The 13,757-nt window shown below is 39.4% G+C and overlaps 1 protein-coding gene across 4 annotated transcripts in view; it reads left to right on the top strand.

Annotated features, from left to right (window-relative positions):
* The window catches only part of dnah1 (dynein, axonemal, heavy chain 1), a 379,457-nt gene that overhangs the window by 236,276 nt on the left and 129,424 nt on the right, over positions 1-13,757 (top strand). For all 4 annotated transcript variants that reach the window (XM_072280693.1, XM_072280695.1, XM_072280697.1 and 1 more), the window contains 4 exons: positions 1,176-1,336; positions 3,142-3,299; positions 4,889-5,062; positions 7,749-7,927. In XM_072280693.1, coding sequence (XP_072136794.1) covers positions 1,176-1,336; positions 3,142-3,299; positions 4,889-5,062; positions 7,749-7,927 — 672 coding nt within the window. The remainder of the gene's footprint in view (positions 1-1,175; positions 1,337-3,141; positions 3,300-4,888; positions 5,063-7,748; positions 7,928-13,757) is intronic.

The raw sequence follows: 13,757 nt of genomic DNA on the forward strand, positions 1-13,757 counted from the left end.
TCAAAGACCGGGATTACCCACATCATACAATACAGTACATGATGATGATGATCCAGTATAAAAAGGTGGAGCTAGCAAGTGATAGGTAGATCCAAGGAGAAGGAGTAAATCAAACACATTGACTTTAGTGATGCACAAATTAATCAGAACACTGTTGAAGAACTGAAGAGAACATAGTCTGTGGTAAGTTTTCTTGGCTAAACTCGTTCAATTCTTGGAAAAGATAACAAAGAACGAAAGAATAGACGGGGTACTATTGTGGATTTAGTACACAGGTTTCCAAATAGATAAAATGAAAGCATCTTGAGACATTGGAAATCTGAAAGAATGGACATCTACTTGTTTTCAAGACAGAAAGGATAGAAATTTGTGTGACACAATTATAGTTTGGCCATTTCAGAGTTTGGAGTTCCATTCCAGCACCATTTTGTAAGGTGTCTGTGTAGGTTCTCCTTATGGAATGGGTTTTCCCCAAGTGCTCCAGTTTCTCCACAGTCCAAAGACATACCAGATAGGTTAATTAATCATTGTAAATTGTCCCATTATTAGGTAGGGGTTATTCAGGGTTGTGGGGTTGCTGGAGCAGTGTGATGCAAAGGGCTGGAAGGACTTGCTCCATGCTGTATCACTAAATAAATAAATTCACTGTAGGACAAAGTGGAATATGGGAATCCACAAGAATTAGTGAGAGGACTATTGCTTTTCACAATTTTTGTTAACAATTTAGACCAGAGTTTAAAATATATATTCCAAATGTATGATAGCAATAAACTTATTCCACCAATTAAATACAAAATGACTCATATATAACTTAACTAAATCTGCCCACGTTGGTCTGTAACTTTTAAAACCCAAGTATAATGGAAACCTAACAATTTTACATTTTCATTTAACTTTACCTAAAAATATAGAAGGTATGAATGTACCGGTGAACTTACAAAATTGGTTAATTTGTCTTGTTTAAATTGAAGGAGTTTCTACAAGTGATAGCATTTTCTGTACCATCTTCCATTACAAGAAAGAAGCCTAGAAAAGTAATCAGTATATGTTTTTGCGGGGATCTTATTTCTTACATTAAAAACATTATGCTTTTCTATACTAATACTTTTGATTTTTGTTATTAATATTCTCAAACATTAATCTTGAAGTTTATTATTTTCTTTCACCCTCATAAGGTGCTATGCATTGGACCAACAGGAACTGGAAAGACCATTGTCATCTCTGACAAACTTCTTAAAAAAATGCATCCCGATTACATTTCCCATTTTCTGATATTTTCAGCTCGTACCTCGGCTAATCAAACACAGGATTTTATTGACAGCAAACTTGATAAGAGGTAAGTTTGTGGATAATATACTGTAGAATTTAAAGAATTCAGCAATTCACATCAGCTGAGTAAAACATCAAGCATGTTTTAGCTTCTAAAATGATGGCAATTTTAGTCAAGTTTTCCATTAGCTCTGACCACCACCTTCTTCATGTTACAGAGGAAGAATTCACTGCTCTTGGATAATCATGTATCTGATGCAAATATTATATTTCATACCACAATGTCTGCCTAATTGTATGTATTGGAATATATAGTATATGGTTATGAAATAATTCTAGTGCACATGTTTTCTAATAATAATCATAATTTTTTTTGTTTTTTTTCTATTTTTCCTTAGCTTCTGAAAGTGCATGGTTTATGATAATATGTAGTTTACGAAACTACAACTATTGGAAACAATATTAATTTGATATTGCCTATGAGCACACACTCACATGTTTTCTGCAGCTCATGCCAAATTTAATCACACCAGCAGGCTGGAAAACATTATTTAATATGCTACTACCAACCTTGATGGGATCAATCAACATTATTTTCCTCCTTAACAGATAATATACTCTGATGCCAACACGTTTATGTGCAGTAGATGCTAATTCATTGCCAATGCATTAACCAGATTACCTGAAATTGTCAAGGATAAATGATCATCTTCTTAAAATCAATGTGACTGTAAACTGGAGACAATTACTAACTAAGGTGGGAAAAGTCAAGCCAATGCCTGAAATAGCCATTGGGTTTAATGAAGAGATCAAAGAAGATTGCATCTTTACACCTCAATTTGGATAATTTCCTTTTCATGTTGTATCTTGAAGGCAGTCTGCAGACTATGTTGACTATGTTTAGCTGACTATGTTGTGTAATAGCTTAATGTTCCTTAGCAGCCCAATTCTTTTCAATGAAGTTTCAAACAAGCACATGAAGTAGCATCTAGTGCTTCATTCACACAGGGGTCCTGGATGGAATTGGAATTGGCTTAATATTGTCATGTGTATGAAGTGGAGTGAAAAGCTTGTATTCCACTGTTCATAAAGATCTATTCATTACACGGTGTATCGAGATAGTGCAAATATTAAACAATAACAATGCAGAATAAAGTGCAACAGCTACAGAGAAAGTACAGTGCAGCTAGACAATAATAAATCAGCCATGAATGGCAGAGCAGACTAGATGGGCTGATTGGCCTAATTTGCTCTTATGTCTTGTGATCTTACCGTATAATAATGTGCAAGATTATAACAAGGTAGATTGTGACGTCGAGAGTTCATCTTATTGTATTAGGAACCATTCAAAAGTCTTATAAGAGCAGAGTGGAAGCTGGCCTTGATCCTGTTGGTACATGCTTTCAATCCTTTGTATCACTGCTTGATGGAAGAGGGGAGAAGAGAAAATGTTCGGGGTGGGTAGAGTCCTTGATTATGCTAGGTGCTTTACTGAAGCAGTGGTAAGTATTGACAGAACTCATGATGAGGAGGCTGATTCCTATACCAGCACAGAAGGTGGTGATCTTCTGATGCAGATTATTTGCATGCATACTGATACCATATGCATTATGGTGTCCAATTTATCCTGTAGAGTGCAGAAGGGTTGAATTTCCCCAAGGCTGAGTTCTACATCATTCCTTTTGCATTGCTTCCAACGATCAAAAGCTTTTCATGCCTTTGATAGATGGAAGCAATGCAAAAGACAAAACATTAACATGCTTACCATTTTCCTTACAGTAAAAGTTAAACTAGTTTTACCAACTGTAATGTTTCTTTAGGTCCTCTTTTAAGATATTGATTTTCCTCATCACTCAAGACTTTTTTTCTCAGGCGCAAAGGTGTGTTTGGACCTCCTCTTGGGAAGTATTTTATATTTTTCATTGATGACCTGAATATGCCAGCTCTCGAGATATATGGAGCCCAGCCTCCCATTGAAATATTGCGGCAATGGATGGATCATAAAGGCTGGTATGACAGAAAACAGATCGGTATGTGTTGACCTTTCTGATTTTGTTCTGATACGCATTTATCTACTGCAAAGCTATTAGTAACTATGAAACTATAAGACCCAGTTAATTTCTGAAATAAATCACACCATCCTTATTCATTTGGCCTTATTAACTCCGAACAACCCTTGATATATTTCAGCAAAGTAAATCACACTTGTGGTTGGATAATAAATTTTAGACAAGACAATAACTTCTGTATTCCATGAGAAAAAGAAATCTCACTAGCCTTGATCTTTCATCTTCTCACCCCAGAACCAGCAATTTCCCAGAAATTAAAACAAATATGCATGGTCTGGCTGCCAGTGCAAGAAGAATAGCAGAAAATGTCATCAGTGTAACATTCAAATACTAAGGAAAATAATTGAGTTTGTACTGCATTATTATGTCAAACTACACTTTTCACTCTTTGGTTTCAGTTTCATGGTACAAATTTTCAGAAATTGCTGAAGAAATTCATGGTGTATCTTGAAATAGAGGGACTTTCAAATCAGAAAATGAGAGAGAAATCAGGTAGTAAGGCCACAAACTTTAACACCGCTTTTTCTTAAGATTTCCAAAGAGATGTATTTTCACCCTGTTTTTCCATGTCAGCATCTGTGATAGGTGAGTGAGTCTGAAATAGGGTTGTAGTCTGCCAACTAAACCCAAGTGCTCTGGGCGTATGGGTATGCCTGGAAATATGGCTATAAATACATTTACCAAGAGCTGAACACTACACAAATCAAAGATTATCAGGAGGAGGAGGTGCTCAACTGCATTCCAACAGGTAGAGTTGGAATTCATGACAATAAGAAGTAAGTGAACTGAAAAATAAAATATGGTACAGAGTCGAGGAATAGAAGATGATGCAAAGGTAAAATTAAATGAACTGGGATGAAGTTTATTTGAAGCACAATCTAGCATAGGCATGAATGGTCTATTTATGTTCTGCAATGCTTTATGGTTTTAACATTTGTTTTCAGCCCTCCTTTCCAAGCTGCCAGAAACTAGGGTGACCTTCTAGCATATGGGTGTGTTGAAGGGTTGATGCGCAGTCAGTGCCGCAAGTTTGGATTGCAGAAATGAGCTTTTCCTTTATGGCACATATAGTTCTCAGCCAACAAGGAAACTCTTCAATGGATTTTAATAAACCAGGAAGCTGCTGAGGGTATACCAAATGCCTGGTAATTAAACAGTGATATATGTCTAATGCATAGGACCCAATTTATAGGTGTTACTAAGTCATGCAAATGCCTCAGCCACCAAAATAGAGCCCTAGTTAAAGGCGAAGTGGGTAGAGACATTTTGAGAACAAAGCCTTTTGGAAGATGATTTTAAGTGTGCTTTCCCTCTTCCTCCAGCTCAGATGAGTTAAATTTGTCCCCTTGGGGTTAATGGGAGTATTGGCAAAATGATGTTTGAAACACTGCTGAAAATAAGCAAGATCTAAGGATTCCCATGAAAACTATCTGAATGGAGTGGAAGGTGTAATGTCTAATCAAATATTCACTTGTCAGACCTCAAACTGGTAGGAATGTAATACGAGTCATTTAGCTTTGTTCATAGTTTACACGTGCCCTATTTTGCAGGAAAATTTAAGCAACTTATGGATATCAACTTTGTGTGCGCCATGGGTCCACCAGGAGGAGGGCGAAACCCGATTACTGCACGATTCTCTCGTCATTTCAATTATCTGTCCTTTGTTGAAATGAATGACAGCAGCAAACTGAAGATATTCTCCACAATCTTGGATAGTTGGTTGGGTGAGTTCTTCAGATAGAAATGATTTTTATTTAATATTCAATGAAAATATAGGACATGAAGTGAAGTTTTGGAGATGAGAAGCTGAAAGTGAAAGACCTTGTGAGGGAACAATGAAATGTAAAAAGTGGAATTTCAGCATCTTACACGGTGGAAGGAGGCCATTCTTTCTATTGTGCCTGTCTTAGCTCTTTGAAGGACCTTGCAATCAACTCTACACTTGGAATAACCTCCTCCTTCTCCCTCATAATATCCAGTTCCCTTTTGAAGGTCATTATTGAACCTGCTTCCTCAATTCAGTCTGGATTAAAAAATCCAACCATGTAATATCGTTTTCCCAAAAAAATTCATAATCTGAAAATAAACCAAATTATATTTTGATCTAAAATGTTGTAGATTATATTAATATGTATAAATGATACCAATGGGGTACACCTAATAATATTTGAGATTGTACAAGAAAATTTGCACACTTGACAGTTGAGGCAAACAAGCCATAATACTAAAAAATGTAAATCACCCACTTTTTGTAGATCAATCAGAATTGTCACACACTCCTAAAATATCAGTAGGGTAAAAGAGCACAGGAAGCTAAAGATGTAAGTAAACAAATTTTTAAAAGCAGCATCATTTGTCAGCAAAAAAGTTAAATATCTTACCAAACCCTGATATAAATTTTTAATTAAATTCAAAAGTATCAAAGTTAATTAAAACTTAGTACTGTTCACATTTCTGTTCTACATCACAAAATGGATATGGACACTGTGAAAAACAGATTAACAAGAACGGAACTGAGTGATTCTAGTCTTTGCTAAAGATTAAACAGATTGTAGCTTCTTTTTTTAAAAAAAGAGGGGACTTAAAAGAATACTAATAGAAATCCTTATAGGATGAATGGGCCAGATGGGATTAATACTCCAAAAATAGGCACCATAAGTCTAAGATAGTTTCTAACAGTAAGCAGTTTAGATGTATTCAAATGGAAAACAGGAAATAAATAGAAAGGTAAGCTGAATGCTAATTTTCCCTTTAATTATAACTTTCTTATTTAAATAAGTAAAAGTGTGTATTTTTATACCTTATTATTAAAACAATTTTCTAAGTATTGAGCCCTGCTTTGCAAAATTGCCCAACAGAACCAACATTGAAGAATCAGATGTGATTTGATGTACGTATTCCAAAACAAAAGCAGAAACTCAGCATGTTTTATCATTGCCAGATCTCTAATCTTCACTCTCAATAAACATCATGCTGTCTAATTTACTACTCTTAAACAAGCTGCAAGATGGTATCAAGATAAACTGCCAAGATGACCAGAGAACATCCAGCCCTCAATGCATTTTTGCTCCTTACATGTGTTTGATGATGAACTTTGTATCTGATTGTGGGGATAATGTGATTTACGCTAGATTAAATGTTCCTAAAAGTGAGTTTGGTCTTCAACCCTGCCAATGCTAATCTACGCATAACTCTCACCATTGCCATCCTCTCACCTTGTGGACGTAATGTGAGAGAAAGGGCAGGAGTTGGCCATGTGTCCCATCAGCCTGCTCTGTTTTTTCAATAAGCTGATGACCAACCTGAACACCATTTCAGCCTGTTTCCCCCAGAACCTTTGATTGAATCATTGCCAAAAAGAAAATAATTCAGCCTCCACAACATTCTAGATTAGGAAATTAAAAATTCACAATAATCTTGAGAAAAGAAATTTCTCCATTTCTTAAATGGGTGACACCTTATTCTGAAATTATGGCCCCAGTTCTAGATTCCTTCACTAAATTAAGTACCTTCTCAACATCTACCATGTCAACCTTATATTTTACAATATAGCACCTCCCATTCTCCATTAGTCAAATCATTAAGGACCAAGCTGCTCACTTTTTCCGTGAAGGCAATCCCCTTCATCTCAGGAATCAACCAAGTGAATCTTCTCTGCCCTGTCTCCAATACACACCTATCCAATCTCAAATGGGCAAATGAAATCTGTATTCGGTTCTATGACTGGACTTTTGCCATTTCCTGTAAAGGAAAAACAAGACTTTGTTGCTTTTCTACTCCATCTCCATTCCAAAAAACCCAACATACGTTAGCTTTTCCAATTATTTGTCCCTGCATATAAATTTCCCGTGTTCCAGTACATTCCCTCTATACATTACTTTTCTACAATTTCTCTTCAGTTAAACAATATTGTATTTGCTATTCTTCTCACCAAAGTAGACAGTCTCATATTCCCCATATTATATTTCATCTGTTTTTCCCTTTAACTAAATATATCTCTTTGTAAACTCCTTTGCATTGTTTGTACAATTTGCATTTTATCCATCTTTGTTGCATTAACACATTTGGCTACCTTACACTCAGTACGCTATTTAAAGCATTATTATAGATTACAACTGCCCAGATTCCTGCAGCACCTTACTAGTCATGGTTTGCTAACCTGAAAGAATATTTTCCAAAAAGATAACACTGTACTTTGCAGAGCAGTTGCCACAGAGACACTTGGAACTATATTTAATGTCAAGGGCAGGAACTCCTGCCTTGATAGTCTTATCCTAATTTTTAACACCACCCTTAACTTTGCTTGAAGGATGGACAGTGAAACCCAGCCAATCTGTTGTGTAGTTATTCCCAACATTAAAAAGTGGATATGAAGTTGTGTTAAAGTCTGCCTGCTTTTATGTTGAACAGGAAAATTGGAAGAGATCAAAAATCTGAATGAACCACTTGTTACAGCAACAATTGAAGTGTATTCCACCATAATATCGCAGCTGCTCCCAACCCCCGCCAAATCGCATTACACTTTCAATCTACGCGATTTGTCTAAGGTCTTCCAGGGTATCCTCATGGCTGAATCAAGTAAAACTCAGGTATGTTTAAGCCTTGTCTGTACCTGTAGGCTGCCAGAATATAATATTCTCTTACCTCCTACTCGGTCCCCAAACTAGTTGCTTCATATATCAGATAGGTAAAGTTTTGTTTAAGCTCTGGCCGTGATATTTATTGAGCATACCTACATGCATCGAGGAATAGGTCAGGGAGCCTTCTTCTTGACCTGCTGCTATATAGTTGGAACAACTAAATGATTTGCTAGGCCACATCAGAGGCTAATTTAGAATAAATTATATTGGAGTAGGATTATAGACATACATAGGCTGGACTAAATCAAGGAAATAGGTTTTCTTTCCTAAGGACATTAATGAACTCACGGCACTTTTTCATGATAATTCTACATCTTCAGTGATATTCACTGATACTAGCTTTTTTATTTTCAGATTTTCTAAGCTGAAATGAAATACTTCTTTAGAGGAACAGTACAGTAACAGGCCCTTCCGACCCAGAAGGCCGTGCCACTCAATTACACCCACGTGACCAATTAATCAACTCACCCATATGTCTTTGGAATGTGGGAGGAAACCTATACAGTCACGGGGAGAACATACAAACTCCTTACAGCTACTGTACTGCCTCATTACTCTATCATGGCAAAATTTGAAATCATATTTTTTGATAATCCATTTTAAAAACAAGGTCAAAACACTGAGGTGTTTGAACCAAAATAAACAGGGTCTTAGATTTAAAGTAACTAGTGCTGTCAAGAAATGTAGAGGAGGGTTAACCCAAAAACAGAGCAGTGGAGATGATTTAACAGTGAGCAATAACTTCAATAATAGACTGGAAAATAACAAGCCACGAGGGACCACAAAACAAGAGAGAATGGATACTAAATACAACAGGCAACAAGGTGACTGAAGGCTAGGAGCAACTAGTTGAGGCCCGCTGGTTTGATGAGTGAACAAGGACTGTGGATGAGAACTCGGGTTAAATAGGCTGCAGGTGATGGGTTTGAAATGAGCAGCAGCTGACTCCTATTAGCTGGGTGGAGATTGGGTGGTGCCTGCATGTGCAAGCCTGACAGGACCCCTGCACCCCTACGGCCCCCCCCACCCGATAGCCCAGGATGATCCAAATGGGTCTGGTGGAACTTCTCAATGAACGATAGATCCACAATGTAACTGAACAACCCCCAAAACCACTCCTCTGGACTGTACCCTTCCCAGTCAGCCATGCACTGCACCCCCCTACACAATGACATGAATCCATCAACTGGTGAACTGTGTACACTGGACCACCCTCCACCATCCTAGAGTCCAGAGGTTCGGGCTCCGGTGGGTTAAGTGGTCCATAGACAATGGGCTTGAGGCAGGACACATAGAAGGTAGGTGTGATCTTGAGGGACAGTGGCAGGTGGAGGTGGTAAGTGACTGGATTGATGTGAAGAGTAATCTTGGAGGAACCAATGAACAGGTGCAGAACCTGGGTGGAAAGCCAGACATGGTCCCCAGGCCAGAGGAATCTGGCTGGGCACTGATAGTGGCTTCTCTTTTACTGAAGGCAATGGCTAAGTTATGATACAGTATTCCTGCGGGAGTTTGATGAAGTCTAGGGTTTCCTCCATCTCCATGGATTTAGAGGGTGAAGTCAACTGAGGTGGCAGACAGGTTGGTTCCCAACTCAGCATGCACTGGGTAACTAGGCAAAGTGAGGGCCGTGAATGGAGATCCAGGGGTAACCCAAGATGAGAGAGTGTTGGGTGAGTGGAACAGGAGGAATTGGATGAACTCATGGTGCTCTCTGATGCTCGTGTACAGGCTATGTGCATGGTCTGACCATCCCAAACCCCAAGAGATGTCCATCAATGGCCATGATGTTGAAAGGCTAAGAGATGGGGAGTCCAAACTGATCCAGAAAGTAGTCTGCTGCACCAGATCCACCAAAGCCTCCTGTGCATGTAGAGCCTTCGGGGTGTGGAACAGGATTGAGAGAGTAAGTTGGGCTATGGTGCTGGAATGACGGTCTGGGAAGAATTTACCAGATAAAAGGCTCCTCATCTCTACCTGGTGGCACCATTTCCTGGATGCAGTGGGCATTTGTTGTGGTGGTGATCAGCTGCTCCATAGTAGGCGCACAAATTGTTTCTCCACCAACAGTGGTGCTCACAAGGGGTTAAGGGAGCTCTCACTAACTGCATGGGTTCTGGAAGCATTGAGGGTCCTGCAGCCTGAAGTTGTTCTGGAAGCAGAACTGGGGTTCCGGCTGGTGATCCGGAAGGTTATTCCATAAGATACTTATCAATGCAAAGAGCCAGAGTGATGAAGCTTTTGAGGCCGGTGGGCATCCCCTGGGTAGATGATTCATCTTTCAAGCACTCTGCAAGGCCATAATGGTAATGGGCAGCAGTGCTTCTGTATTCCAGCCGCACTCCACTGCAAGTGTCCTGAATTCCATGGTGTAACCCATCAGAGAGCGTGGACCTTGATGCAGGCAAAGTACCCGATCCACTACCTCCCTTCAACTTTCTAGATGATTGAAAACCCGGTGCATCTCAGCAGTGAAATCTTCATATTTATTGCAAATATTCTCTCAGTTAGTGGTAGCCCAGGTCAGAGCTTGCCCAATCTAAAGGGAGATGAGGAAGGTGATCTTGGCCCGGACCATAGAATACGGAGATGGCTGGAGCTCGAAGAGTGAGGTCATTCTGGGAGAGGAAGTTGCACAATCAGGTAGAAGATCTGTTGAAGCATTCAGGCATGGGGCACAGAGGGAGGAGATTGTCTCGATATAGCAACCCCGCACTAGTCAAAGTTGGAAGAGAGTGGTGAGCAGATAATCAATGGTTTCCTGCCACTTCTGGATTGTGTATTCATGTCGATGGACAACTTCTTTAGGTGAGCATACTCTGCCAGGGTCAATTGAGGGTTCACTTATCCTGTCAGAGCAGCAGAGATGATTTTGTGGTAAAGCAAGAGAGCAGATACTGAACACAACAGGCAACAATGTAACTGAAGGCTAGGAGCAGCTGGTTGAGGCTGGCTGGCTCAATGAGTGGACAAGGACTGTGGATGAAAGCTGGAGTCAAGTAGGCTGCAGGTGATGAGTTTGAAATTTGCAGCATTATTATTTTATTTTAGTTATTTAGCCATACAGTGGGGAGCAGGCCTTTCCAGCCCATCAAGCCACAACACCTCAGCAACCCCCGACAAACTCAATTAACCCCTAACTTAATCACGGAGCAAGTTACAATGATCAGTTAACCTACCTGCTATGTTTTTGGTTCTGGGAAGTGCCTGCAGTGTGCAGGCCTGGCAGGTTGAAGAGCAGGGGAAGATGAAGAATAAAATAAAATCACTCAAAGAGTTAGTGGTGTAGTACTCATTGTCTAAAAAGAAAATAGAGGCAGAAACTCACATCACATTTAAAAAATGATATTTGAAGGTGTTTACAAAGATCTGTACCTGAACAGCTATAAATGAAGTGTTGGAGGGTGTGATTAGATTTCATTACTTTTGGTATTATTAACTTCCTAGTTCTGTGAAATGAGCACATTTAATTGATTTTAAAAAAAGACAGATGCCTTAACTTCCCAGAATAAGAACGTAGAATTAGAAATCAGTGAGCTGCCAGAATACCACAAGGTCCATCACAGCTGGCTATCTCTTCTATAATTTGATGTCTTATACACCAGATACCAATAATGATGTATTTTCATCACTAGGATGCCTGAGTGATGGAGAGAAATTTAGACGAATTTCATAATGAGTGAATGATGTGACCTGCCTAAGAAAGGAAAACAAAGGCTATGCTAATTTTCAGTATTTGCATTGTAGAGATGTATCCCGCAGTGGCCATACTGGACCATTTATGTATTAGTAGCTCAATCTATTCACCTTGCACAAGTTAACAGACCTTTTCTGGAGAGGTTTTCTGTGGTGATTACGACAGAATCTCATTTATCCAAAACAAATTTAGAATCCACACATTTGTCTCTCTTCATAAGTCCAAAAATGTTGCCTAAAGGCCAACTCATGCCTGAGAAACTTGATTGAAAATTTTTGAAGAGATGTATCAATGTGGTCAGGAAACTGTCTATGGCAGGTGATGGAGAGCAGGCATGATGGGCAGGTGTTCAAACTGGCAAAATGTGGCAGGTGATGTCCTCAGGGGGTCTTCTTGTTATATTCTAAAGTAAATTAAATGATGATATAGAAAGCCCCATATTTAAATGTTGTGGTGACAGTAAACTTCGGCATTGTAAGCGGTGTTGAAAGAACCATGAGTTGCAAATAAATATTGTATTAAACAAATGGGTCAAAGTGTGGCAAATATGCTTCATTATTAGCAACTGTGATGTCATTCACTTAGAACCTAAAAGAAATAGAACTAAGAACTTTCCAAAATGGGAACAGTGGAGCATTTGGAAGCAGTAGAGCTCCAAAGAAATGTAGTCACTAAACCAGCATGAACAGATGCAAAACAAACATCTAAAATGCTAATGGAAGCAAGCTTTTAAAGTCAATAAAGTCAGAGAGTTGTACATCACAGAAACAAGTCCTACAGGCTACCACATAAATGACTTGGAGGAAGTACAGTGTGGATATACTTTAATGGTAGCTAGATTCCAAAGATAAAGATATAACGAATTATTGCACAAACAAGGTATTAAAGGTGTCATGTGTGACGCCCAGCAGAGGTACCGGACTGATGATGCTAATGAGAGAGATAAGAAAGACAATGGAGGAACATTCAAAATGCTAAGAAGGGAGAAGAGAGGGATTAATGGGAAAGAAACACAATTCAGCTATTGACAGACCGGTTGCTTTGAACCTGAACTGTTTGAAGTTTGATGGACAGGTAATACCCCAGCAGGGGGATAAAAGGAGCAGGTTTGCTAAGGCATGGGTCACACACCACGAGACCCTGGGAAGAGCAGTGTGCCCCCACAAGTTGGTGGGAGTTTGGAGGTCCGGTTCATGGGAACCAACCAGAGGCTCACAGGGTGTAAAGGTACGATCGGTGGGAACCTGGGGTGTGTGTCCGCCCTTGCCTGGGTACCGGGTTCACAGTAGAAGAACGATCATATCTGGAATGGAGGGGTCACAGTCGGTGACCATAGTGGGAAGGAAGACATCAAAAAGGTCTGCCGAAACCAAATTGCATCTCTCTCTCTCTCTTTCTCTCCAATTTTACGACAACAGCGATTACTGCGAACTGCACTAAACTGAACTGAACTCTGCTTCACTTGAGACTGATCATTTTACCCCTAGACTGTGATAGAGCTTGGTTGATTCCTATTACTCTAGTTCTGTGTATATGTGTGTATTATCATTGCTAACCTGTTACATTTATATCCTTATGATTAGAGTACTGTATTACTTATTTCTTTAATAAAACTTTATTAGTTCCTAGTAATCCAGACTCCAACGAGCGTTCCATTTCTGCTGGTTTGGCAACCCAGTTACGGGGTACGTAACATTAGTGGGGATCTCGTCCGGGACCTTGAACGCCAAATTTGGGACTGGGTAAATTGATTGGGTTAAAATTCCCGAAAGAAAGAAAGGGCAAACAGCAGAAATGGAGATTGAGGAATTTCTAAAGGCGTCAACCGTGGAGGCATTAGGGGATGCCGGGAAATCAGAATTGGTGACTGTTGCAAAACGGTTGAATCTTTTTAAGGGGAAGCCAACAATGAGGAGAGCGGAGATGCACAGAGCTATCATTGAGCATTATGTATCTAAAGGTGTGTTTCCCCACGGGGAGCTGGAGGTGGTGTCTATGAGCAAACCTGGTGGAGAAGCAGTGCAGCTGCTGATGGAAAAATTGGGACTCGAGCTCGAGTTCTGAGTCAAGCAATTAGAACGA

This window comes from Mobula birostris, chromosome 16 (genome assembly GCF_030028105.1).
Source record: "Mobula birostris isolate sMobBir1 chromosome 16, sMobBir1.hap1, whole genome shotgun sequence".
Lineage (NCBI taxonomy): Eukaryota > Metazoa > Chordata > Chondrichthyes > Myliobatiformes > Myliobatidae > Mobula > Mobula birostris.